Source organism: Pungitius pungitius, chromosome 7 (assembly GCF_949316345.1).
Source record: "Pungitius pungitius chromosome 7, fPunPun2.1, whole genome shotgun sequence".
NCBI lineage: Eukaryota > Metazoa > Chordata > Actinopteri > Perciformes > Gasterosteidae > Pungitius > Pungitius pungitius.
This window is the reverse complement of record NC_084906.1, coordinates 265,374-292,930: the sequence shown is the minus strand read 5'-3', so window position 1 is coordinate 292,930 and position 27,557 is coordinate 265,374. Positions and strand designations below refer to the sequence as shown.

Below are 27,557 nucleotides of genomic sequence, written 5' to 3'. Positions count from 1 at the left end.
TTTTGATGAATGATTTATGTTAACAAAAAACTGAAGCTGAAGTCATTTGTGAATAATATGCTGGTTATAAGACCACAAGGTAAAAAAAGATTAAATCTTCAGGTACATGTTTTAGTGCATTTAATACAGAGATGAAACCACAGAAGACAACGAATCAGAATTAGAGGAAAAATAGACAAACATGGAACATAAATATGAGAAAAGGATAATTAAGAATAAATACACTGATGCAGCACTCCTTGTGAAACATTCAGATACACGCTGTAAAAAGGGCTTTAAAAAGGACAAAGTACAGGGAACAAGAGCACAAGTGCTTTTATTCAACTCGCAAGTTAAAATAGAAGCTTTATAAAAGCTGGGAACTACCAAAGGTTTAAATGTGGAAAGTGGGTTAATTACAATAAGTGATACAAGTACATCAGGTAAGAATAAGTCTACGACAATAAAACAATGTCAGTCAACAAGAAGATGTAACTTCTACTACAACAAACACCTCAACCACCTGATGTCGTTAAGAAAGCTCTAAAGCAGTGAGAAACACATTCAGCATCCAGAGACCTTTGTGGACAGAACCAGAGGACAGACAGTGTGTCTCCAACCAACGCCAACCAATCAGGAAACAGTAACAAAAAGCACAGCATCCTTCATCTTTTACAGCCAGAGGGCACCGGACAGGACAGCAGTCTGCTCCTGCTGCATCAGGAACAACTGCTTCATGGTTCCAGCTGGACAATTCTCACACACACACACACACACACACACACACACACACACACACACACACACACACACACACACACACACACACACACACACACCTCGCTGTGAAGCATCAGTCGTCTCAGAAGAGGTGGGTGGTGGAGCGACTGAATGTGTGGTACTTCTTCTCAAACATGGAGGGCAGATGGACCATGGAGGGGGAGGGGTGGGCCTGTAAACAGATGAAGAACAGCCATTGTGTGTGAGACGCGACGACTTTGGTTCATGGTCGCCTCGAGGTCGGCTCTAAACATCACCACTCCGTCACTAAGGTGGAGATACACCCGTTTAGAGCTGTACGCGGAGCTGGAAACACCTCCACCCGTTGGTCACATGTGATGGAGCTGATCCTTCAGCGTGTGCTTACAGCTATGCTTGAGATTACACAAAGGACTTTGGTCAACACGTTACAACTGAAGAAACGTGAGGGCGCTTTAATGAATAACCAAACATCAGTGTGTGTGTGTGTGTGTGTGTGTGTGCGCTCACTCAGCCATGGAACCCACTTCATACCACCAGCCAGTAAAGCTGTTAAAGGTGTCCCCATGGAGGGACCTGGGGACAGATTGATGGTATGAAGGACTTTGTCTAAAGGTGATGCGGTGTAATGTTCCAATGTGTAGTCCATGTCAAACCAGGCTTTCAATAACAAGCAACAACAGGGGCTCGTTTCCCCTCCTTTTAATACACATTGGACCTGCTGCTATTTCGATTCTATTTGAAATAATTCAACCAATAAGAGGTCACACTGCTGTACTCGCATGCAGCTTAAATTCCTATTAGCAGTTCTAATGCTGCAATGAATGATGCAACACATACATCAGCTCATTTAAATGTGTATGTGGAGCATGGCTGATCAGCCCCCCCCCCCCCCAGGCTCTGGAATGACTTCACACAAAGCCATTCTAGACAATGGGGGGTGAGCTTCATTGGTCATGTCTGCACCTTCCTTTCTAAAAACTCACTAATGGTTCTGGGTGAAATCTATTCAATTCTTTACAGTTAGCGGTTAAAGCGATGGAGATCAACCCGTCAACACTGAACTACTTCTCTTCTCCTGGAACTGTCTCCTGGCAGGTCTCCCTGATCCATTCCACCTCTGCAGCTCATCCAGAAAGCAGCAGCTCGACTGGTCTTCAACCTTCCCAAATTCTCCCACTCCGCTTCCTTCACTGGTTACCAGTGGCTGCCTGTATCTACCAAATCATTGGTGCTCACGTAGCGTGCTGTGACTGGATGAAGTCCATCTGATGACATCAGGACCACAGAGAGCCTCTACATCTTTCTCTGAAAACTCAAGACACCTCTTTAGACTCTTTTACCTCGACTAAAACACCAACAGACCGTAGCACTTAAACTGTTCTTATAATGGCACTTTTCTATGACATGTTTTGAAACTGCTTATTTGATGAAAAATGTACTTTCTTGTTACTTGTTCTTTTGAGTTTGTATCTCTATGGATAAAAAGTGTCAGCTAAACGACATGTGATGTAATGCCGACCTAAACGACCATTTAAACCATCAAGTGATGGGCAGAGAGGAATTGATGAGGAATTCCTTTCCAGGTGGGTTGATGGATCACAAAAGGCTGTTGTATGGTGTGTGTGTGTGTGTGTGTGTACACTTTGATGTGATGCTGCCCCAATGATGAACAGCTTTAGAGTGGAGCTCTGTCCGGGTTCCATGGCTCAGCACAAGCGGACCTCCAGGGGAGACTGGAGACCTCCTCAGGGACACAGCATCCACAATCAAGGGTTTGTATTCTTGAACGAGACGGTTCCGTCAGGTCCCTCAAGTCAGACACCTTTTAACAATCACATCATGTCAATCCAAACGTCCGCTCAGCTCCATTAGACCCAACCAACCGCACCACGCCGTGAACATTCCCAGACCCCACCATCAGTTGGTCCTCCACGTGACTCAGAGAAGCAGACAGATACCAAATCAACCCTTAGAACCTCTGCCTAGGACACAATCTCATTGTGGAAGGCTCTCGGCCTCTAATGAGCTGATTTGGGGATAGAAATGTGCCAACAGTGCTAGAGAGGATCTATTATCAAGTGGTGCACCCCTCCCCATAGAGACGAGTTTCTCACATCAGACTCCAGGACGGGGTCAGAGCAGCGTCTCCCTGCGAGGACTGGTCAGGGCCGCCCTGCTGGCCTCCACAGGCGCTCGGAGACCCCTGCATGACTCATTAAGAGGCAGGGGAGACAGGAAGCGGGCCTGATGTCGGGACACCAGGTGGCTACATTTGGGTTGGTTGGGGGCAGCAGGGGTGGAGGAGGCTGAAGGAGCCGCCACTGGCTGGGACAATAGAGGGGCGTCAAGGAGCGACTTGGGTTCTTGGGCGCTCTCATTAAAGTCCAGGGCAGCGTTAGGGCGGGGGCTGTGGGCGGGGCTGCTGGGGGGGCGTACACAGACTGAAGCCCTGGCTCTGATGGGAGGGTGGTCCAGAGAGTTTGAGCGCTGCACCACAGCGCCGCTCTTAGTAGAATCAGTCAAACTGAATGTGGAGGCAGAGCGAGACATCTGGAGACACATGGAGCAGGGATTCACACGTCATGAAGGGAAACCTGAACAGCACGATGAGACGGGACCCCACGAGAGGACGTCCTCAGGGGGGGAACCAAAAGACATTGTTAGAAACGCTTCGGGTTTGTTTGAGTCCAAACTCTGAATAACCTGCTTCAGTTATTTCATTTACACCCTGCAAGCTACCAGGTCTGATGAGGGACCAACAAAACTTTACCTCACCATGTCACCTCTTCTCATCACCCACTTCTTTATGAAAATAGAGAACAATAAACACAGCTACTGAAATAACAAAAACAGTCCTTCACATTGAAGAGCAGATGGACGGTTTCCTGCTTTTTAAATCAAGCCAGATCTAAAGAAGTGACACTGACTGATGGTGGCTCCATCGTGGATTGATGGAGAGATCAATTGTCTGCTTCTCAAAGCGAGGAAGAGATGGAGAGAGAAGAAAGGGAGTGAGGAACAGATGGAACAGAGACTCCCACTATTAATTGGGTTATGCATGTAGGACGCAGAGTAAAGGCATTTTGAAATGTATTTTCAGGAAGAAGCAGATAAGAGCAACGTGTCCTTTCCCCCACAGTGAAGTGACAATAAAGGATGTGGACTTACAGCCAGCGTGGAGCTGCTGCCCACACGGTTCTCACAACTCAGCCTCTGGCTTTTCTCCTCCGGAGTGCTGTTGGCCATGAAGGCCCGCTGGATCACCCGCTTCGGGGTCTTGGTGAAGGAAAAGGCTCTGGTCACCTGTCACACACACACACACACACACACACACTCAACTACATGCCACGTCATCTGGAGTCAGTGGAACACACTTTATGGGTCTTCCACTTAGTGTCTCTTTATTATTCCCATAACACATTGCATTGGAGGAGTTTAATGTACCAATGTAAAGCTAGTAACTCCATATAACATATCCATATAAGCAGAGGTGTCAATCTGAACATGTGCACTTATGTAAAGTATAGATACCCAAAATTTCTACTTGAGTATTTTATTTTCAGACTTTTTGAGACTTTTTACTTCTACTTCTTACATTTTCGCGCAAATATCTGTACTTTTTACTTCTTTTTTTCCCTTTCAATACTTTTACTTTATGTAGTTTTAAAACCAGTACTTTTGTATTTTTACTTAAGTAAAACGCTTGAGTTGATACTTCTACTACTATCTATACTTCTACTTGAGTAATGAATGTGAATACTTTGACACCTCTGCATACAAGTAATTCCATATAATAAGATGATGCACATGTTCAGATGGACGCACACTGCAGAAAGTCGACCTGACACTGTGCACCGAGTGCATGAGAGGAAAGAGCCAAAGGAGGAGGGAGCATTGGAATTCTTTAAGAGTTCAACTCCCCGCTGTGTGAATGAGGAAGGAACTTGGTGGACTGACAGCTGGCCCAGAGTCTGTCTTCAGGCTCCTTCACCGCTCAGATGGGTGTGCTTTACAGTCAGATAGAGCAGCATCGCTTTTATCTGCTTGTTTCAAAGATTCTTTCAGGCAAAGTGAGGCTGATATTCACTTAAACATTAAAACCCTTCTGCTGCCGTGTCTGCAGGTGTTGGAAAGGCACACTTCAATGGCAAAAATCACATCAAAGGGAAGCGTCTGCACTGATGTCTAATTTCATTCTGTGTCACTCAGCAGGAAATGATGTAAGTGGTCCCGTCAATCCGACCCGAATGAGGCCACCCGGGTCGGCTTCAGGTCAACGTGTCGGTGTCGTGGTCGCTGACAGCTCGTCAGCTGAGGTTGGCTCACATCGAGTAATGTAATGATGCTAACGCTACCTTTTTGGAGGTCTTCTTGATGGCCCTGGAGGCTTTGCTCAGGGTGCTGTCCATATCTTTGGTGCTGACCTGTAGTGAGTCTGGGTCTGTGCATCGAATCAGGTCTTCCTGGTTACCACACAAGAAAAAACACATGCAATCAACTAGAGCCGGATGTTAAGGTCACATCACAGTATTTTACACAGTACAGTTCGACCCTGAAAGGGAACGCCGTTCACCTGAACAGCGCCCTCGCTCGGCCGGCTCGTTAGCTGCTGTGGTGTCACCAGACCTTATTTTGATTTAACTTACGTTGGATTTTCCAAACCAAAAACCCTGCAAACAGACACAGCTCCTCTTGTCTGTGTTTCTTGTGGTGATAGCAAGCGAGCTGTGTCCAGCTGTCACAAGCTGTTGTGTTGTTTCACCCCGTTAAAGAGCGTTTGACCGTTCCACCGCTGCCTGCTCTGAGTGGAGGCGTAAAAAAGAAATTCTGCCGCAGTCGTTATGGCGCAACACCGGTATGAATAGTACATGAAAATGTCACGGCGTTGGGAAATCTGATACGGTTATAGTGCACAGGCCTCCGATCAATGCAGATAGATACGTTAGAGGGATGTGTGGCAGGATTGTCTCCCCCCCCCTCATGGAGTGTGTTAACAAGCAGGACTCCATCTAGTTGGTATTCACATCGTAGCACTGGGCAGAGAAAACGGCACAAGGAATGGAGGCAGGCAGGAGGGCAACATCGCCCCCTGCTGCCCACGACTCACCACCATCACGTGACGGCAGCGCGTCATCAGTTGGTTCTGATGGTGCTCCTCATTTGTGAGCCACACTCACACTGCTGCGTTAACATGAACGCACAGCAGACTGTTTATAAATGCTTTAGAATCCAATCCATAAATTGCTGCTGGTATTACATGAAGTGACTTCATTTGCAGCTGAAAACAGAAATGCACTCTTCCCGTTGCAGTGGGCTGTGTGTGACCAAGAGGACGCAGTCAGCTGCTGGTTGAAGCCGTTTGACCCGGGCTGACGTCTCAGAGCCGTACGGTACCAGACGCCATAGTGGATGAAAGCAAAGCTATTTGTAACCACTGCAGAGTGGAAGTATCTCGTCACTGGAGTACTACGAGCCTGAGGTACCACTCCTGGGATTTACCCAGGGTTACAACTGCATCACTCAAGTCTTTTTTCTTTGACTGAGATTTTTCAAAGGGTATCTTGTCTCCTGCACAGTACGTTCTTTGTGTCACCAACAGGGAACGTACTCGTTTAAATTAAAAAAAACTGTAAAACACTAAGTTAACTTGCCTGTTGTATTGTTCTGATATTACTTTAAAATAAAAGTGTGCCGGTAAGATACCGGTAAGTAAGAAATAAAGGCCTGCCCCTAATACAGGCCGGTGTGCTGTGCAGCCTCTGTAAATAAAAGCCCTGGCCACTATTTGAGGATTTACGGTGTATAATTATATATATATATAATTATAAGTGGTGCGCCGTTATCGGCGGTAACGTGCTGCGTTTTGGTGAGACTCTTATCGGCAATAAAGAAAAAATAGCGCTGATAATCTATTCTCAAGGTTGTGTTGGGAGCTGGGTCTATACTACGCAAGCGATGATGATTTTCACCTTGATATTCTGGTGCCAGATTGCACTGCAGGGGGCGAGAACGAGACGTGCTAGCATGGATGCAGCTACGAAGTCACCGCTTTGGGAAAAGTTATTTTTAAGAAGCTTCCCAATGGAAACCTCAACAAGACGAAGGCCGTTTGCACTTTGTGCAAACAGGAATTAGTTCATCAAGTCTCAAATATCACCTACACGCAAAGCGTGGCGTAGCTAACGCGGAAGATGCCGAGCCACTGATGCAGCGCAGGGGAAGAACGTTTGAGTGCAACCGAGTTAAGGAGCCCGTCAGCAGAGCTCGGCCAAGCTAACGATTCTCCTCCCTCAGTGGATGACGGGCTCGAGCTGGTTCTTCAGGCAGTCGCAGGTGATCCATCTTACAAACTACCTGCTGGGCGAACTATCATGAGGATACATGAGCAGCACGCCGCAGAGCCGCAAAAGATGAGAAGATGGTAGAGGCGAGGTGTGCAGCACTGACTGGGGTCCATTGGACATCTATCAACAATAACTACCTCAGCGTTACTGTACACCTCATCGATGCCAGCTGGGAACCTCACTCCTCGCTGAATAAACAGTAAACACACATCTTACTGAGCAGGATTTATTTGAGATTTAATAAATTAATCTATGCCCACCACTAATTAATATATATATATACACACACCCTCACAAGACACTTTATTATTAGGAACACCGATTCAGTTGCTCGACACAACCCAACGCAACAGAAATGGCTAATGAGCCAATCACGTGGCTTGATTCACCGCATTTGGATGTCGAAGACAACTTGCTCAGAGCGAGCATCACAACGGAGAGGAAGTGGATTTAAGTGACTTTAAACGTGGATGCTTGTTGGTTTTAGTCTGAGTATGTCACAAACTGCTCATCTACTGGGATTTAAACACACAACCATCTGTCCAATGAGCAGCTTCGTTGATGTGAGAGGTCAGAGGAGAACGGGCAGACTGGTTCCAGACAACAGCAACTCAAATAACCACTGGTTACATCCAGGGAACGCACAACACCATCTCTGAACACACAACACGTGGCCCCTTAAGGCCCACAGGCTACAGCAGCAGAACGACACACCATGGACATGGCTGATGAGTCATGACAACATGAAGGCACGGATGCTGGTGTTGTAGTCAGGCAAACTGTTAATCTATGTAACTATTGCATTTAGCTGAAATTCATTCATTCATTTTGAATTTAAATATGTGGGTTCCTTTGTTAAGTTGAGGGCCAAATGTCAATTAAACATTTGGTGTCCCCCGCCTCACACGTGCTACTCATTTGGTTGTGAAGTTGCTTTTAGGGTGAATCCATCCCAAAGCGTTTTTACCCTGGAAACAAAGCTTTCTGCCTGCTTTTGGACCACAGGAGGAGCCTGAAGATCAGGACTGAGGGGGTTGTAGAAGTAAACTGCTGATGAGATTACACATCCATCACAGCTTCCATCGCTGCCTGGCACTCTGTCAAACTACCCATTATCTGTTCCTGGTGCGCATGCAGCTTCTCACCGCATCAGCCTTGCAGATGGTGTCGGCGACGTGGCGGCACAGAGTTCGCAGCCAGGCGCTTTTAACGGTTTCCTCGGCGGCCAGCTGGAAGCTGAACAACAAGTTCTCCTGTTCGGTGGGCGGGCGTACTACCAAGGCGAAGGCATTCACACAGTCTGCAGGGAGACAAGGAGGACAAATTAATGAGCACTGAAGTCAGGACAGGAGGACACAAGCAATGCAAGACAAATCCAGGGCTTCATCCAAAGTGCATGAGCCAATCACGTGTTATGACCAACGCCCTCAACTTGTGTACAGACAGCATTGGTCACATCAAAGGGACGACCCGTCTGATCCATCCTTTGCAGCCCAGCATAGCCCAGCATATCCCAGCATGCAGTGCGGGCCGACGAGGATTTCATTTATTCAGGCTGGAGGCAGGTGGGACTAGAATATCGACCGATCTACAACTTAGTCTATAAAACGGCTTAAGTTACGTGACATAGGTAACCAATGTTTTTACTGTCAAGCGCAGAAGGTTGCTAGGCAACGGGAGAAGCGCGTCCTATAGACACAGCTTGTGTTAAACTCAAAACCAAATGTCCCATGAACGTTACACGTTTCTACGGTGCACCAGATTCATGCCTCAACCTGCAAAAAACCTTCAGATCGCAATACGCATCACTAAATTAAAAAGCTCTGCAATACGTTTTTTCTCTGTAAATGAATTTGCCATGTTCATACATATTTACTATTACTATTAAAACATGTTGTCAATGTAAAGCTCCTTCAGTGGGCGATGAGTTCTAAAACCTGGATATTAGTCTGCTGGTAAAATGTATGAAATAAGAAAGGTGGTAAAACAATGTAGCTCGTTTTGTGTGACCATGAAAAAGCAAATGGAATATCCACTGGATAAGGTTTCTGTAGTTTTTGAAGCTTTTATATTCCAATAAGGGTAAAATATATACAGTATAGTCTCATTGAAATTGAAAATCTAATTTCTACTGACTAAAAACTAAAAGCATTTGTGATTAAAGTGACAAACAGCAGCTTGCATCCCCCTTGATGTTTGGACACACAAACACAGATGAAGGAAATGCAGAAGCCAGCTGACTCCGGAGCATCAAACAGCTTCTGCCGTGTTGGCGGTTGAGTCGACTCGTCATTCTTTTGAACATTGTGCTACATGAGGGCAGCACTCCTTTGAGTCGGTGCACACAACGGGGAGCACATGGAGAGTGAAAAGCAGGATCCTGATCAGCAAATAGCTTACCCTCCGTGTCCTGCAGGTCCAGCACTCTGCGGATCTGGGACAGCGGCATCAGTGTGATGTGTTTGAGGGGGGGCGGGGGCCTCGTCTGTCCCAGCGGACTCTTAAATGTATTGATCACCTTGTGGCGCTTCCTCGCAATCTGCACAAACAAACACACATCAGGCCGATGCAAAGAAATGGCAGCGACTTGGGAGGAAAGTGGAAGGAAAGGCCACTCATGTTGGTCATTTTGTAGCGTCTGGGTGAAGCTGCTATCGGTCAATTGTCCACGAATCAATGAGGCCCTCAGTGAGGTAAATGATGCAAATCATTAATGCTTCATCAATTAGATGCAGAGATATGGGGGGAGAATAAAACATGACACTACACCATAGGTCAGTGTTACTTTGGCAGTGTGAGTGAAGAGGGGGACAGTGAAGGTATGAATGCAAGAGTAATCAATGATGAGTGAGGACACACACACACACACACACACACACACACACACACACACACACACACACACACACACACACACACACACACACACACACACACACACACACACACACACACACACACACACACACACACACACACACACACACACACACACACACACACACACACACACACACACACACCTAATTAAGTGATTGTGTCAGCACACACAGGGATTGATCACCTTCCTCTCTGCTGCTGTATGCAGCGCTGCGTGTGCACATGTCGGCGCTGCATGTGTTTAACTAACGAGGTACGAAGGAAACTTCACTCACTGCTTAGATGATGACAAGTGACAGAAATAGAAAGCTCTCAAATGGCCTGGACCCTTATTGCATTTACATCTTGTATGCATTTTATTAGATAAAAGAACTACAAAGTAGCAGATTTTTATTAGAACAACATAGTTCTAATAAAAATCTAAACTTTCATCTCTGTGCAACAGTAAAGGACCAATGGAGGAGGCAGCAGAGCCGTGGAGGGGGACACTGTGGTTGATGTGTATGAATAGTACATTTAATACGAGAGCATTAAACTTGGTTCAGTATCTCTAAAAGATGCATTTGTGTTAATTCACTCTGTTAAACCAAAGGGAATTTTGGATGAGCATGAAATACTTGATAAGTTTAAAATGAATAACTGGGCAGTTTCATCATTTTTTAAATATTTAAGTGATATTTTTCAGTTAAGTTTAGAGGCAAATGAAATATTCATGTACAGAGTTGATAGACGTCAAGATACCCTCAGTGTGATCTACAGCCCCGAGTTATCTAGGTGTGAACGTGGTGCGCATGACATTGTTCAACATTTACTCGTATCCTCACCTCGAGGCAGTCATTGAAGAGGAACAGTGTGACATGTTCTCCACGGTCACATGGCTGCTCTCCCAGGGCGATCGTTTCTACCCGGTGAACCAGCATGCGATGGGACGACAGCAGGTTGGCCTGCAGAGAAGACAAAGCACACAACAAATGGGACGAGAGCTTACTGATCCACGTTGGAACGGGAGCGTTGGTGTTTTACCCTGTTAAAGAGCGTTTGTGTGGTAACCATGACTCCATCTCTACACACACACGTAGCTGTGTGCTCGGATGGGAGGTGTAAAAATCTGTATGTCAAAAACGTCCCCTTCATATGTCAAAAACGTAAACCGTAAGGACATCGGATTCATGCTGCTTAGACGTAGTCAACAATAAACAGCACAACAGGAACGGAGTTTGTACGGTGATCACATATTTCAAACCTAATTCCATCAGCCCACCTCTCAACCAGTGGACCATGTTTGCACACTTTAGAGCATCACATCACAGTTCTCTACTTCTCCTGCCAACGTACTCCCAGCTGATTAAACAGATGAAGCCACACTGACGAGGCCACCGGGGAAACCATGACAACCATGAGGAAGACAACCCAGTGACATCATACGGCAACACATGTGGTCACAAAGACAACTAAACAGAAAGCCGGGAGGGTGGAGGCGGCGGTCCAATTGGAAGACCAAAGAGCGAGCGCCAGCCTCCGATGGACCGACTGCTGGCAGGACGCAGGACTAACGGGACAGGAACGCCGATGCGTGAACACGGGCGCGGTGAGGTTGGTGGCTGCGAGGCACGGACTCTTTCAAAGTCAGATTTACAAATTCAACTAATTTGTGTTCAAATTTTTAAAAAAACACGTATGTCCTCATTAGATTGAAATGAATTGTGCCTCGGAGGAAGAGTCAGCTGGCTTCATGTGTGATCTTAGTTATGGTTACTGTGGTTTGACGGGTTAATCATTTTAAAGCAGATCAAACTTACAGGACAGCCATCCACTTCATAAACAACATCAAAGATCTGCTTCTGGCCTTCAGTCTTCCTCTTGTCCTCGTTGATGTGACTAGTGGGAGGAAAGGGAGAGCCGATGCACGTTATTCATTCGTCTCAGTAGCACTGAAGCTATTTACTAAGAAATATGTTAGTACATTTCATGGGTGTAATTGAAAGGTTGGTTCAGGGTAACGTGATCAGTGATCTAGATAGAAGCAGCAGGTTGGACCATGGGGACTGTTGAGCAATAAAAGGAAGTTCCCTACGAGGCACGAGCCTTACCAACTTCAATAGAAGTCACTTGTTTTTTTTCAAATCTTTGCTAAAGAACGGTTGTTATTAAAAGTTGAACCTAGAGCCTCTGAACAATTGGACACGAGATGGAAACGATCAGCACAAAAGAGAAGGCCGAGGTCCCTCCTACTCACGTCATGACTTCTTTCAGAGACTCTATTGCTTTCTCCAGCGTTATCTTGTCTGGGTTGTCATCCGACGTATGCTTCTTTATGTCTGAGGACACGGAAGAAAGGGAAAGTTTGGTCAAAAGCAGACAGGCAAGATGAAAATCATGTGGGGGGGAAAAGAAAAGTAGAAATTACAGAGCGGTATCAATGGGAAATAATGGTATGAAAGGGGAAGGATAAGGAGCAAAAGACAATCAACGCTGTCATTTGCATACTTCTTTTCCAACGCGGGGTGTGTGTGTGTGTGTGTGTGTGTGTGTGTGTGTGTGTGTGTGTGTGTGTGTGTGTGTTACCGTTAAGGAGCAGGGCCACACTGGGCAGTCTCTGCACTGGTCTGATGAGCAGCTCCACCAGCGTCTGCCTGCCACACTCTGGCTTTGACTGGTTGATCTGGACAATGAAAGCATTAGTGTGTGTGTGTGTGTGTGTGTGTGTGTGTGTGTGTGTGTGTGTGATGGAAACCATCCAACAGATTGAAGGTTGATTAGCTGAAGTCTGTCCGATGGGATTTTGCTGATTTGTCACTAGTTTAGTGAGACCGTGTGAAGTGTGACAACACAGATGTAACATGTCTGTTTTTTTTAGGATTAATAATACATTTATAGATGTAAATGTGCAGCAGGTCAGTAACCTTCAATTTATAAATTACCAACATACTTTAACTGCATTAGACTAAATAGTGTGTGTACTCAGTTAAATGAAGTCCACACATTCAGACCTGTGAAACCTTATGAGTGGTGACGTACTAAATAAGAGGATTCAATAATGTGTGTAATCTTAATCTTTATATAATAATCTTTTCTTCCATCCCATAAATGTTTTGTCATAAGCAGACATGCATGTAAAAATTACATTTTTGACTTAATCCATTAGTGAGTAGAACTCATTCATTGAACAACAGAAACATGAACATTGAATGAAAGTTATTTCCTATGATCACCCCCCCCCCCCACAGACACACACTTGTAAATGTAAAATGAATAAAGCTTTTCGAGCCTCTGGTTTTAGTGTTTTTCTCTGAATCCTTTAGGTCTACTTCAATGTTGGGGGGGGAGAGTAAAATGTGCAACACCTTCATTTTCCAAAGTATTTGCCCATCGGGACGGACCGAAGACATTAGTGGATAATTGTAGATGTAATATCTTGGGGGGGCGGAGATGCCAGTTTGGGCCCCCCCTATTGAACGGTGATGCAACACTGGAGGTGATGGTCTACTTTGTGTAGACATACACACATCCTGCTCTCACTGGTGTAAAAAGTCTACAGATGAAGTTGATATTAACATGATTTTAATTTACCAATAATCAACATGCTGATGATGACAAAGACGTTCAATAACAACGTTTTATGTTTAAAGTTCTCCGCTGCATCCAGGGGATCGGTATTCTTCTCAACTACATGCATGTGCCCTGTTGTATGCTTTTGCAAATGAAAAACAAAGGCTCTTTACAACCCTTAATAATACCTCCGGTGAACTGTGCAATGGTATGTTTTAAAGACAATGTTGTGACTCATTGTGTGTGAGAAGTCCCACCTCTTTATATGCTTCAAACTCACTATGTAAAATGTACCTTTACATGCCATTCATAGTAAACGAGGTCCTACCTTAAGAAAAGCATGGAAGCGGGGCTTTTGTCTCTCACAACGAACAATTGTTTCCTTGCTCATTTCAAAGAAGTTGACGAAGGGGGGGTAGGCCTTGACCAGCTCTTTAGACTTGATGGAAAGAGGACAGGTGAGAGGCATCAAAACGACGCATGCAATAGAGAAACAAAGACAACATCGGTCTATGATGTGGGGACTCACATATTTCAGGATGATGTCTCCTACACTTCTGTCCTCTGACCAGTCTGTCAGCAGCTCCTCCAGGTTGCTCTGAAGGAGAAACCAAACATCAGTCATGTGGATGTTCCTCTTTGATATCTTATAGTTAGGGCTGGCTCAGGCTAATTTGTAGTTTGCGATTTTGGGCTCTACAAAAAAAAAATGAATTGAAATGTGGATGCAAACAGCTCAAGACACTACCTTTATTCTAGTGTGAACGTCGTAGATTTCTGGGATGCTGCCAAATATGTTCTTCATTTCTTCTGGGGCCAGGATGGGTCCACCCACCTGCCCCTCTTTCTCCAATGGTATCTTGAAAAGCTTAAAGAGAAAGAAAAAATATGAAATGTGTTCCATAAAACAAGACAGAGAGACAGCTAACATGTCGTCATAGAGACAGACGGGTAACGACATCATAGAGACAGACGGGTAACGACATCATAGAGACAGACGGGTAACGACATCATAGAGACAGACAGGTAACGACATCATAGAGACAGACGGGTAACGACATCATAGAGACAGACGGGTAACGACATCATAGAGACAGACAGGTAACGACATCATAGAGACAGACGGGTAACGACATCATAGAGACAGACAGGTAACGACATCATAGAGACAGACGGGTAACGACATCATAGAGACAGACGGGTAACGACATCATAGAGACAGACAGGTAACGACATCATAGAGACAGACGGGTAACGACATCATAGAGACAGACGGGTAACGACATCATAGAGACAGAGCCAGGTTTATCTATAAAAAATTGCTACATGTTCTTGTGAAAAAATAAGTGATCATGAGGACTCAATAATCATGTATTATTAATGAAAAATGAGGAAATATGCAGATCGAACACAACAGGTCAGGTAGATGGTTACGTTTATTTTGGCACCGATCAATCATAAGTAATCAGCAGCACTACGACTTGTGATTAAGGTGCAGTGATTACATCTGTGTGATGAATAAGCCTCAGTAACAGTAATGCAGCTGGGCCTGCATGCCTCCCGTCTCTCTACAAACCAAGCAGCGGTTTGTGAGGACAGTTAAACACATTAAACACACACCTTTAGTTTAGCCTCAAACTGTTGTCAGGGGCAACTGGGAGGCCAACCAGTGGGGGAGTATACCTGCAGAATGGTGCTTAAAATGTCCACGTAGTTGCTCTCGGTCTGGTAGAGCTCCTTGGAGACCTGCCACCTGGCTGACTGCTTGCAGAGAGCCGGAGTGGAGCTCTTGGAGGGCCTGGAGGTCTCTGCAGGAGGAGAGCAGGTTAAGCACGAGAATCACCCACTGTTAAGGAATTTAAGGCTAAAGGTCCAAGGACACAACATAATGATGTTCTTTAAATACTGATCATATGATCCCTTGTTGTTACCACAGGCATGAGTCAATGGAAGGGAAACTGCACAATGTGAGGGCTTTGTTCACTTCAGCTAATGGGACACAGTGGGAGGCACATGATGATCCTCCATAAAAGTGATTCTTCTTCAGCTCCACTGGTAAAAGGGATGCGTGGTTTATCTATATAGCACGAGATATATATATAAATATATATATATATATATATATAATAACATAACTTGTAAGCGTCACCTAAATGACATAATGTATGTAGAACATAGAAACATTTCTTTCTAAAATAAGTTTAAGTGCAAACATCCATATTTCCCCACATTTACCAGAAGAATCGTATTAATTCTTAAATCTAATTGGGTCTCAGGGTTGGGGGCTTCATAGTGACCCTCCCACTGGGGTCTCAGGGTTGGGGGCTTCATAGTGACCCTCCCACTGGGGTCTCAGGGTTGGGGGCTTCATAGTGACCCTCCCACTGGGGTCTCAGGGTTGGGGGCTTCATAGTGACCCTCCCACTGGGGTCTCAGGGTTGGGGGCTTCATAGTGACCCTCCCACTGGGGTCTCAGGGTTGGGGGCTTCATAGTGACCCTCCCACTGGGGTCTCAGGGTTGGGGGCTTCATAGTGACCCTCCCACTGGGGTCTCAGGGTTGGGGGCTTCATTGTGACCCTCCCACTGGGGTCTCAGGGTTGGGGGCTTCATAGTGACCCTCCCACTGGGGTCTCAGGGTTGGGGGCTTCATAGTGACCCTCCCACTGGGGTCTTCTGGGAGGACCACAGTGCTCATAAGTCCAGGGAAACACACACGCCTCCTGGTTTTGAATACTTTTACTTTCTTTGTGGTCACGTCGCCTGTTACAAATGTAAAAATGATTTGAGCCATCAGTCACATGTCTCTGTGTGTCTGATGGAGTTGCCCCCCCCCCCCCCCACTGCATAAGGGTGTTCCCTGTCACTGTCTTACTCCTAGAGCCAACGCTGACCTGTGGAAGTCTCTGGCTGCTCCTCCTCTGGTAGCTGAGGAGCACATGTACCCTGGTTGGACCTGTCCCTGTCTGTCCTTATCCTCATTCGCTTGGCCTTCCTTCTTCTCGTCCTACCTGTGGCCACACTCCTTTCTCCTCTGCTCTCTGAACTGTTCCCTACTCTGTCTTCTGAAAGTCAGAGGGAATCATCTGGGTTAGTTGAATCTCCAGGAAGAATCTCCCAAAGAAACAAAAGAGACTTCTGTCCAAGTCGCTGCATTAGTCTATTTTTACGTAGCATGTAAAGACCTTCAGGGTTGGTGGTTTTCCTGCCCTGTCTTGTTCTTACCTGCCAAGGCCTTGCATGTCTCCGGGGTATTAGAGATGTCCAGCAGAGAGCCGATGGACAGGGAGTGCTCTGCTGACGGCCTTTTGCGCGGCGGAGGGAAGGGGGAGATCTCCGTCTCCTTGGTGAACTGAGCCAGCGTGTCCCGGAGACGCCGGCGCTTGCGGTTGCTGTTGGGGGTGGTGAGGGACAGCAGGGACACGGCCTTCTTCATGGCTGGGCTGTCGTTCTGACGTGCAGTGGGACAGATGTATTCCATTATGTAAAAAAACCCAAAATAAATTAAAGACAAAAAGAAAAGAAAGGTTGAATGTCTCGAATGAGGTGAAGGAAAATGACAACCTGAAGACTACAAGTATCTGATGAACAAAGGAGCAGGCGTTTTTCTGACTGATGCCATAACCTGATCATGTAATAATAATAATAATAATCACTCTGGATAAAAATGGATCTGGACCTTAAACGGCAAATTCTTCCTTTAAGGGTGGGGTAAATGGCCATTTGGACTTCCTAAGGAGATGATGGTGGTAAGACCCCAAAAAAGATTCAAATGAGGTTCCATACACGTGCAGGATATGCAAACCGTAAACGGAGTAAAAAGCACATGTGTCCTTGAGGCCTGGATGTCAGCATTGGGGCCAATGTGGCTCCCTTTCTTCAGCTGCTATCTAATCGTTGACCCGTGTCTGCTGCATCTTGGAGACGTTTGAAACTTAGAGGCGACTCACACATTTACATCATCCTCTCTGGACTAGTGGGACGACTGAAACATTTAAACCAAGAAGAAGTACTCACATGCACATTAACCATTAACTCACCTTCTCGTAGAAATACATGGACTCTCCGGCCCGAGCGTCCATCTGAATGCTGCCCCAGAACCACTACCACAGAAGGAGGAACCGTTATCTTGTGGTGATGGTGCTTGACCAGAATCAGAGGCAGCAAACTCTACCTACCTCCTGTTTGACCACATAGACTTTGTTTGAAGAAAATGGGAGTTCCGTGATGGAGTTTTCCTCCACCACCATGTGTGTACATCTTTCATCTCCAACCTCAAGATATTTGCCACCTTAGAAACAGAAAACCATGATGGGAACATGAATGAACTGGAGTCATGTTAAGGGAGGCTAATCATCGTCTTCAATTATGCAGTCATTCCATTGGTGCACTAGGACTGTAACTCTTTCTCTGCACTGAGGACTGGGGCTGGGCGCTGAACCGCTTCAGACGCTATAAGACCCGTGTTACGCTGTGACAACGGACGTTGCTCTTCGGCACAATTTATTCTTACAGCGCCCAGCGGTCCGAGCTACTCGTCTTACGTGTGTTCAGATGAGTCAAGGTTATGACTTTATAGCAACAATGAATAACCTTGTGCCAAAGAGAGGAGCTGTGTCTGTTTGCAGCACTGACCGTGTTTGAGAGTCCTCTCCTCCATGTTGGTCTTCTCTTCATCTGAAAAACCCCAGAAACTGAGGATGCAGTCCTGGAACGGAGGCACTTTGTACTCTGTTCGAAACTCCTCTTCTGCTGCGTTAAAGTGGCTTAACACAAGGATGAAGCACCGTTACCATCAATACTATCAGCCCTTCATCCTCATTCTAAAACAGCGGGTTATCGGACGACTCATAACACACTGTTCCACTTATTTAAGATGTTTGCCATGTTTCCAAACGGATTGTAAGGACCTCCTGGACGGACCTGGAGTTTAAAGTGCAGCACGGCCCGGTGCTGCTAGTCTGAACAGCTCATTATTAACTCAGAATCGCTCACTGAAGGTCCGGTCCAGCCATCCTAGCCCTTCCCTGAGATATCAGTAGTTCCAATTCCTATGAAAACTCTGCGATAAAAATACAATCAATCAATCAATCAATCAATCAAAAGCACACATCTGTATAGATCAGGCTTTTAAAAGATATTCATGTAACCCTTTAAATGGGGTTAGGGTTAGCAGACTATTATAGATCACACATTATTGAGATTTATCTTTGACCAGAAAACTGATTTTGTAGTAACTATCCTAAAAGGGAAAAATACAAATGTGGTACTGTATAAATAAATAAAGTCAATAACCATAAAGAATTTATGTTCCATGCTGAACAGTAAGAATTCTGAGCCAACAATGGTGAACAGACTGTACTGTAATATATTTCTTCTCTAGGAGGACCAGCTATGTGTCACCATTCAGCTCCTTTAAGAGGAGGAACATTGGCCGTCACAGCCAGGTTCGTCCAATTAAAGGAGCCAACCATCCCTTCCAGGCACAAATAAGACATTGGACCAGCGTGGATCATTGCATCGTACAACTAACTTTCACCTGCAGAGTGATTTAAAAACAAAACTCTCCCTCTCGCTCAAGGACTTCACTCTGAGGCTTCATATAACATTGAAGGATCTCTTGAGGCTCAGGTGCTACGTTTGTCTTGTTTCCACAAAGTCCATAAATGCTTCAAAGAGACGACAATAGAAGCCACAAGTTATAATGACCACTAAACAATGGGTACCGACTTCCATACTTCCAGGCCGAATAGGCCCAGGTTGTACACAGATATTAGAGTGCAGTTTCTTTCAGGCAGGCAGAGAAAACAAAGCCTCAATCCTCAAAATGAGAAGCTGCTACCTGAACCATGCATTTCATTCTATCACCAATGAAGCCAAATAGCCTTTCAGAAGCAGGAAAAGCCTGCACGGTGGAGCTCGACATGGCTCTGAATGATACGTGGTACTTACACTTCATCTCTTCTCTCCCAGGCCTTATGGATCCATGATGGAGTCAGGATGGGCGTCCCCATGCACACCGCCAACTGAGGGATGGGACACAACACGACAGTCAGAGCTCAGTCCGATCACGAGGTCACGAGGTCACGAGGCTCAAACTGTTCCTCGATCCCACTCTTCTTGCAATTGGTATTGGCAGGGCACCCCCCCCAATATAATGGTAGGGGAACACTGGATGTACTAACCCTGTATTTCTCTCCATGGGTGGAGTAAGCAACGAGATGGGTAACCTTGGTGCTGAAGTCTTTCCGGATAGTTCCACCCATGTGATGAACCAGATTCACCAACTTCTTCTGCACAGTAACAAAAAGTGAGCACAAGTTGAGTTAATGCTAAAGTGCTTCAGGTGATTAGTCACTGTAGACCTACATGTATGAGAGGTAGCAATATGAAACAGAAAGACATCATACATGGGAAAAAATCATTGATGCGCATTGAACGCAGTTTAGGAATACAACAATCCTGTTAATTCGACCTTCAGGGGGGGTTCGTTTTTTCTTTTGAATGCATTAGACTTCAGCATTTAGTTGTGGGCCATATAGTTCTAGAAGAAAGAGAGGCTAGATGGCTTAAAGTACTGCTCACTCTCATCCCTTTAAGGACTGTGGTTTAAATCCTGCTGCGAAGGAGAAGCATATCTTTCTAAATTAAATGTAATAAGAAGATTACCTTCTCTACCTTTTTGGGCTTTAAAGCTTTTACTGTCATGACAGCAGGTTGCAATGGCAGCAGTGGAGCTGGAGCTGTAGGTACACAGATCCAGAAGCCCCCCCCCCCCCCCAGGACAGACCCTCGGTTCAGCCTATGCGGTTGTTGGAGGACTCGGTCCTGAAAGGCCCAATGAATTAAGACACTAATGACTTTTGTTGTGATCTGGCACCAGTGTTTATTTTGGCAGCTATTTTTGATTTAGTCTTTAGTCACTAAAAATGCATGTTAGTTTTAGTCACATTTTATTCCTTTTTAGTTTTAGTTGATAAAAACTAATTACATTTTAGTCTAGTTTTAGTCACATTTAATAGCCATATTAAACTCCTCTTCTTCCCTTCTGAGGCCCAGGGACCCGTGTAATAATATTCTAGCTTACAGTACTTAGGTTGTGCATTAGATATCCCTCCTAGGACAGGTCGACAGCAGGGGGGGGGGGGGCCACAATGGGTTCTAAAGTTAGACACAGGGACCAGGAACAAATGGATGAAGTGTTTGTGTGAGCTGATATAAAGGACATGTGAAAAATCATTACATAAAAGGCTTTGGCTTTTAACAAGTAGCATATATAAATAAAGCATTTATTTGATAGGATATTTAACACATTTGCAAAGATGTAAAGCTCCGCCGACTTCATGAGAACCAGGAACCTAAACACAACACTGTGTTTGATGCTTCTGACCCGACCAAAGGAAACCTCATGGTCCTTTAGGTTAAGAGACCCCCTCAACCCTCCTACAATGGGTGCAATACATTATTTTTTGGGCTGGGTCATGAACCAGCCATTCCCAACTGGACCCCCACTTTGTATTGAACATTCTTTTCTTCTCCACTTTATTTTTGGGTTTCATGAGCAGTTTTTAAGGTCCTGGCTACGGGCGAGTCGTAGAGGAACCTCTTGTATTTGCATGGATATCTGGACTGTTAAAAAATGTGATAATTTTTGAGTCTCACGTTTTGGTATAAAGAAATGTCTCTTTAGCGCTCTCTAGAAATTTTGAATTTTGTGAAAAAGTTTTGGCAATTTCTCCTAAACGCTGAGTTTGATTGTCACGAAACCTTCGGTGGATCATTAATGGTTCAATGTGCCCTTGATGTATAGGAATAGTGCTGAAAGCTCATTGTTCTGATGAGATATGGGCTGATTAACTTTGCAAGAGGTGTGGCTTAATCTGGCAAGATTTAACTTCCAAATGGCTTGGCCTGCCCTCAGCAAAACTATAGCATGTGTGAACATTAAAGCCTTGAACACATCCACATTTTTGAAGATTAGGGGGCGCTGCATTTAATCATTAAAGATGTGCCTTTTGAAAGATCTCGAAGGAAAATGGCATTTTGTATGTATGGTATTTTGAGAGGCCTGGTACATAAAGTATGTTTTGGCCCCCCTGGAGTTTTAAGCTATGGGAGACACTGCAGTGCATAGTGTGGTTACTACACTCACCATTTCCTCTTTATTCCTGAAGCCAGTGAAACACAGCGACAGGTTCAGCATGGTGGTGCAGTAGAGAGGACGACATGAGAACTGGAGAGGCTGCAGCGAGGGAACAAGTTCAAAACAACACAGTGCTGCTTCAGAGGCCGTTTTGTCTTTGAACAATAAACTTAAAGGACTGGCAGAACCTCACAAACAGCACCATATTCAGGCCAGTACTTGTATAGGATCTGCTGGCAACAACACTAGACCTTGGCATGGTTTAGATTTTCCTTTGGGGTCCGACTTCTAACTTGTTAGAACAGAAGGTACTAAACCTGACCACTGACTCAATATCTTCTAGTGGGGTTTGAGGGACAAACCCTCATGGTTCATTTCAGGTTAACGGTTCGGATCAGTAGAGAAAAGGGGAGGAGTCAATAATAACTTTAGTATTAAGAAGTTCAAAACACTTAAAGCAAAGAAATGCTGGATATAATCTTAAATAAAAACAAAAAAATGACTGTATCCAATTTTCATAAAATTAAATAAATTAACGTTTACGTCTATTCAAGTGCAACAAGAATCATGTTGACCCGTCAGTATGCTCCACAGGGAACCACATTTCACTTCTGTTACTCCAACAAGCAGTGGACAGTTGGCCAAAGCGGGTGCACGTGAGGCCGTGTGAGCGTGCACAGGCAGCCCCTCCTCCACGTATCGAGTCTGGCTCGATTGGTTTAGCAATTCAATTGTTAGCATACTGTGATATTCAGTGTACCTGATTACCAATAGTGCACCATCTCAGGTTCATACTGCACACCCTATTTTCCTTAAATACATTAGAGTTGAAAACATTGCAGCTTGTCATTAAGTTGTGACGGTGGCTCTCTGGAATATGTTCAAATGAAATGTTGGTTTCATCCTGTTGGCGAATCCTCCCCCAGAGAGAACATGATTGATCACTCACTTCCTCCTTGGCAGCACAGTGCAGCACGACGGGAGGCCCGACGATGCGGTTGTCGCGTTTGTAGAGGTAGTTGTAGTTGGGAGAATCAAAGTCTGTGAGGACAAACACCGTCTCAAAATCAGTGTTTTCTCCATCCGCAAACTCCTGCACGCTGTCGGTCACAATGCACGGGGTGTGGATGTCCTGAATGGAGCAGGAAGTCAAACATCAGCAACGGACCAGAGAGGAAATGAGGTTTGTTGACACAAAACATTCATCAACTAGGACAAGTATTTGCTGTGGTTTATTGCTGAAGTGGTTCTTAACTGAAATGTCAGGTTCAAAGTCAAAGGTGCCACGTGAATCGCACTGCTCCTGACTTGCATAAAGGAAATAAGTGTTTTTTCCCTTTCTAATGAACCACGGTCAGCTGTGAATCCAAACAGATGAACATTAGAACAGTTGTGGACACCATAGTGTTGCGTTAGTCGGAATGAGAGTAGAAAGGTTGAAGGTTAAAATGCTGCTGAAACCAGCCCATTAAAAATGACACATGGCGTTGAAGCACAGACACACAAAAAGGAGATGACATCCCTTCAGTCAGACACCTGGGAGTAGTTTCATACTGTCACTGATTTGCTTTCCCTCTAAAAAGGTGAGATGATCAACTAATACTAATGTTGTACACTAGCGTTTCAGGAGCTGAAGGGGGCAGTGAGTCTAAAACACACCTTCAGGTGATGTGTGACCTGTGCTAGGCCATCAGGCAGCTGTGTCAGATACCTTCATGGTTTCATGGCAGTGCACCCTCCAGCGTCACACACTACACTCAAGGTCCTGGCCAGGAGCAGAAATGAGGGCACATCTCACCCTCGAGAGAAAGCTCATTTACATCGATTCATTTAAATCAAAGTTCCAGGTGCATTGCTTTTGATCACAGTCCAAGACCTATTTAAGGACTACTCTGTGGGCTAACTGATGTTCACAGGGCTACTCAGCACATTAACGGCTAGAAGGTAGCCATTTTCAAAATGCCATGCAGCTGAATATAAAGTCTTTAAAAAGACCCCTGTGCCCAGAAACTTGCATTGACATTTGAGAGCAGTCCACGTGTGCTAGGCAGCGCTCCGGTTATCACGCATTACATCACATACATTTAAATATGCCCACTAATCAATTCACCACCAGCGAGTCGGCCATGCAGTGATGGAGTGAGTCCCGGCTGTGAATTAGGAGTCATGCAGCACTTCCCCCGCCACCATTAAGAGTTCCACAGTCACACAGAGAGGCAGACACTGTACTGTACCATATTGACTATAGATTTTATCATCATTTTCTCCTCGGCGCCCGCCTCGCCTTCTCTTATCTTAACCACGGGTACCTCCATTACTCTGATGGCCTGTAAAAAACAACCAGCACGAAGAGGGTGTCAAACACTGGCATTTGAGAAGATCACAGGAAACAAACAGAGGGCGGAAACAAGGTTGAGGGAGAATAAGAAACAAACAAAGAGGAGGCCAGAGACAAATTCATAAAAATAGGCCCCACATCAGAACAAAATGGAGGATAGCGAGTGGGAGATGGGGCGGGGTCGGCGTCCTTGAAAAGTTTAAAGGCCGAGGCTTCAAACCAATATCAAGCATCACGGGGGGTTGGCTGGGAGGAGACATCTCTCCTGGAAATGAATAGAAAAGCCCGGAGGGAAGATGGAGCCAAAGACAGGTACAGAAAGGAGACGCCAAAAACATGTGTGGGGGGAATGATTATTTTTCTCTGGATGGCATGAGCGATGGCAGCGGGGGGTCGGGAGGCAATCGGGAGGCTGTGATGGAGCGGTGGGCACATTCTTTGGATTGCCGGGGAGAAATAGATGATTTAAGCAGGGAGCCTTCACAAGTGACAGCACTCAGGAGACAGGGGAAGGAAGTCATTCTGCCAGCACTTAGTCTGCTGCCACGCCTCCAGATCACCTTCACGCGGCGCCACTCAGACACACTGCCACTGGTTGACTTGGAGACAGAGAGATGTGTACACGGTGTGCAATGTAACATTAAGGCAGGGCTTCCTTGCTTCTGCAGTGTCTGATCACCGCCTTACGACCACCCACCGGCCAATTAGAAATGAGCCTGACGTGAGCGCAGTGCACAGGCGACTGGGGGTGCTGGCTAGGGGGGGGTCAAATGAGCAGGTATGGTGGCTGCAGCTCGTCGTTAGCCGACACCTGTTTGAGAGCTCTGACAAAGTTTAAACTTCCTCAGCAGCTTTGAAAACATCCGTAAAACGGTTTGTCTTAAGGATCAAAATCTAAATGTGGTCAAATTAAAGCAAATGACTTTCCATGTTTAATGCAAACCTCAGTAAAGGAAGATTAGTATTGTGATGGTTCAAATTGACATTGAATGGTTGAACATTATTTTTGTGGTATTAAATTCCTTCCGGAGATGTCTGTTACTGCGGTAAACCTCGGGGGACAATGACAGAAGATTGCATTTTCTTTAAAAAGAACACTAGCAAAAGGTTATTGTCTTAAGGACAGTCCTTGAAAACCATGTCCTACTTGTCAAACATTGAGCAGCAGGGATTTGGACAAGTTCAGATGGCGAGGCCAGTGGACCTTCAGCACTAATAAAGGAGGGACGTACCTGCAGTGCCTTGACCAGGGCTGCATTTCTGCCTGCTGCTCCCACAAGAACCACCCTGGTCTCCACTTTTGGCAGCATATCTGAAAAGAAGCGCAACAGAGACAGGGTGAACAACAGGGGACAGGAAAAGACACACAGAAGAACTGACACAGTGACACAGGTCAAGGAGTAGCTCGTCTCCTGCAGGTGATGTACGTTTCTCCTTATTTTGACTGACAGCCGGGGGCTACAGTCGGACAAAGCGTCGCTGATTAAGAGGAGAAGAGGTGCATAGAAACTAGGACGAGTAGCATTAATGTAAAGTAAAATAAAAGGCCAACTAATGATCAACCAATCGATAACATTTATTAAAAGAGTGCAGAAAATGTCATGATCAATTCATTGTGTGGATTATTAGTTACGCCCCTCAATATGTCAGATGTTTGAGTATGAAATACAAATGCTTGGGTGATGCTCGGGGAATGTGTCAGGAGGGACCAGTGCATGGAACTGGGAGAGAATCTGGTCATTTTCAAAATAAAAAAGGTCAAATGGAAAAAATATATTTTTTCCCCCACGGCCCGGTACCAGTAGTGAAGAGATCAAGTTCTGATGTTCAACCAAATTCTGATTTGTATTTCTTAATAAATTTATTGTTCGCTCAGGTTCCTTTAAACAAATATATACACATCTTTTTTTATTTTAATAAGGCTGTTATATTTGGCGACGTAAACCACACATGTGTTGGTCCATTTTTTTATAATTACTTAACCGTTTGTGCACTTTCTGCAGACTTTTTGGACTCTCGACTTTCACTGTCAATTCTATTTTTAAACAAAGGGTTTGATTTTTTTTCCCTGATTCACAGATAAATCTGTGGGAGTGTATGGAGCCACTCAGTCCACACTGGGTCACCTGAGGACACAGTCACACATGCACACTGACCTTCCCCGTCCTCACATGCCAGGCCCAGAAAGACGTGGTCCTTGGTGGTTTCTGCAATCCTGGAGTCATAGACCGAAGTGTCCACCAGCAGACTCCGAGCTGTCCCCAACGTCAGAATGCTGCTGTCAGCCATGTCAGGGACCGATGGAGGCACCAATCTGTCCAACGTGTCAAACGTTACAGACAGCACCGAGAAGGGAGAGGAGGAGCAGGAGAAGGTGGACAACTGTCAAACTAAAGACAAGAGACACAAGGACTGGCCGAAGAGGACAATGCAACTGGAGAGAGAGCAACATGTGTGGACCGTGCTTCTGGACAACTTGGTTTAGACCCAACGGCAAAGAGTCAACACGCCATTAAGAGACACGTTAAACACAGGACACCGTGGGAAACACGTCAATCAGCGTTAGTGGCTTCTCTCCTTCTCGTGTTTTTAAATCATAACGTGACCTGGTATCTGGTTTCGTTTGGGTAGGACAGCAGTGGTATTTAGCTTATGTCACATTATTTAGACGCTAATTAGCCAAGTTGTCGTTGGCCGACTTGGACACAGCAGGAAAGTCCCTTCGTTAACGTTCACGTCCCCAGAGGTTGGCTCGCTTCAAGTGGTTTAAAAGCTGGAAGAAAACCAAACTTACCGACAGGTACTGCGGCTGGTGCCTTGAAGAAAGGAAGAACAGAAAGCTACACCGTTAGCGGCCAAACTAGTTCAACTCAATACGCTCGGGAGCTAACTCAGTTAGCCACTCGGCTAGTAGCCCAGTCAACAATACAATACGGAATTCTTCTGCGGTCCAAAATACTCAAAACAATTGACACATCTCTGTTAAAAATCTCAAGTCTGGTGTCGATGCATGTTGCCCTTTCAACGGGAATATAGTCCAAGCTGTCCAAATGTGGCTGCTTCAGTTTGTTGACAGCTAACTACTTCATAGCTGAACAAGTCGGTTTTCGTGTGCTACTGGAGCTCATTTCAAAAAGCAGGGCATACAACGGACCAAGGCACTGATTGGGCAAGAGGGACAGGAAGCCAGCGGCTTCCGCCCGGCAAGCCCGCTGATTGGTCCGTTCATTCAAATCACGATGCGCGTCAGGTTCTTTTGCCCAGTCTTGAAACCTTCAAGTACCGTCGTAAATATGTATTACTCTACAAGAACAGGAGACAACTTGGTTATTAATTCATTCTTAAACCTTAGGTTTTCACAAAGTGTTTTGGCCAGAATTCAACAGTGAAGGCAAATAACAGCATAATTTATCTATCTACAATAAATATTTTAAAGATAGGATTTTCTTTTTCTTTTCATTCTGTGTAAATGACTATTGGTTCTGATACTGCAGACTTAACATGTCTGTATCTGCGCTATTTGTGCCACAAAAAATGTTACAAAGCAGTTTGATGTAGGGGTCA

At 45.3% G+C, this 27,557-nt stretch overlaps 1 protein-coding gene across 4 annotated transcripts; it reads right to left on the bottom strand.

The window, feature by feature from the left end:
• Positions 1-105: 105 nt before the first annotated feature.
• ect2 (epithelial cell transforming 2) lies at positions 106-27,344 on the bottom strand. Of its 4 annotated transcripts, XM_037470681.2 has the most exons (27): positions 26,788-27,344; positions 26,150-26,307; positions 25,226-25,305; positions 23,890-23,982; positions 22,605-22,787; positions 21,665-21,754; positions 19,698-19,805; positions 19,465-19,538; positions 18,148-18,278; positions 17,691-17,803; positions 17,553-17,615; positions 16,738-16,963; positions 16,407-16,577; positions 15,198-15,322; positions 14,263-14,382; positions 14,044-14,112; positions 13,843-13,953; positions 12,531-12,627; positions 12,202-12,283; positions 11,765-11,843; positions 10,790-10,909; positions 9,486-9,624; positions 8,231-8,385; positions 5,097-5,204; positions 3,910-4,044; positions 2,856-3,291; positions 852-931 (listed from the first exon to the last, which is right to left on the bottom strand). In XM_037470681.2, the coding sequence occupies exons 2-26, from the start codon at positions 26,280-26,282 to the stop codon at positions 2,875-2,877; spliced, it is 3,222 nt and encodes a 1,073-aa protein (XP_037326578.2). In that variant the 5' UTR covers positions 26,283-26,307; positions 26,788-27,344; the 3' UTR covers positions 852-931; positions 2,856-2,874. The 4 variants fall into 4 exon arrangements, with proteins under 4 accessions (XP_037326577.1, XP_037326579.1, XP_037326578.2 ...); XM_037470678.2 differs by lacking the exon at positions 16,407-16,577 and having other exon boundaries at positions 26,788-27,341; XM_037470680.2 differs by lacking the exons at positions 2,856-3,291; positions 16,407-16,577 and having other exon boundaries at positions 106-931; positions 26,788-27,296.
• Between the last annotated feature and the right edge of the window lie 213 nt (positions 27,345-27,557).

Excerpts from the sequence above, each read along its gene's own strand:
- ect2 (XM_037470681.2), bottom strand. The coding sequence starts at position 26,282 with ATGGCTGACAGCAGCATTCTGACGTTGGGGACAGCTCGGAGTCTGCTG. Across the intron at positions 18,279-19,464 it reads TGGGAGAGAAGAGATGAAGT|CCACTTTAACGCAGCAGAAG; the intron begins GTAAGTACCACG and ends CCTTGTGTTAAG. Across the intron at positions 13,954-14,043 it reads GAGACATCATCCTGAAATAT|TCTAAAGAGCTGGTCAAGGC; the intron begins GTGAGTCCCCAC and ends CTTTCCATCAAG.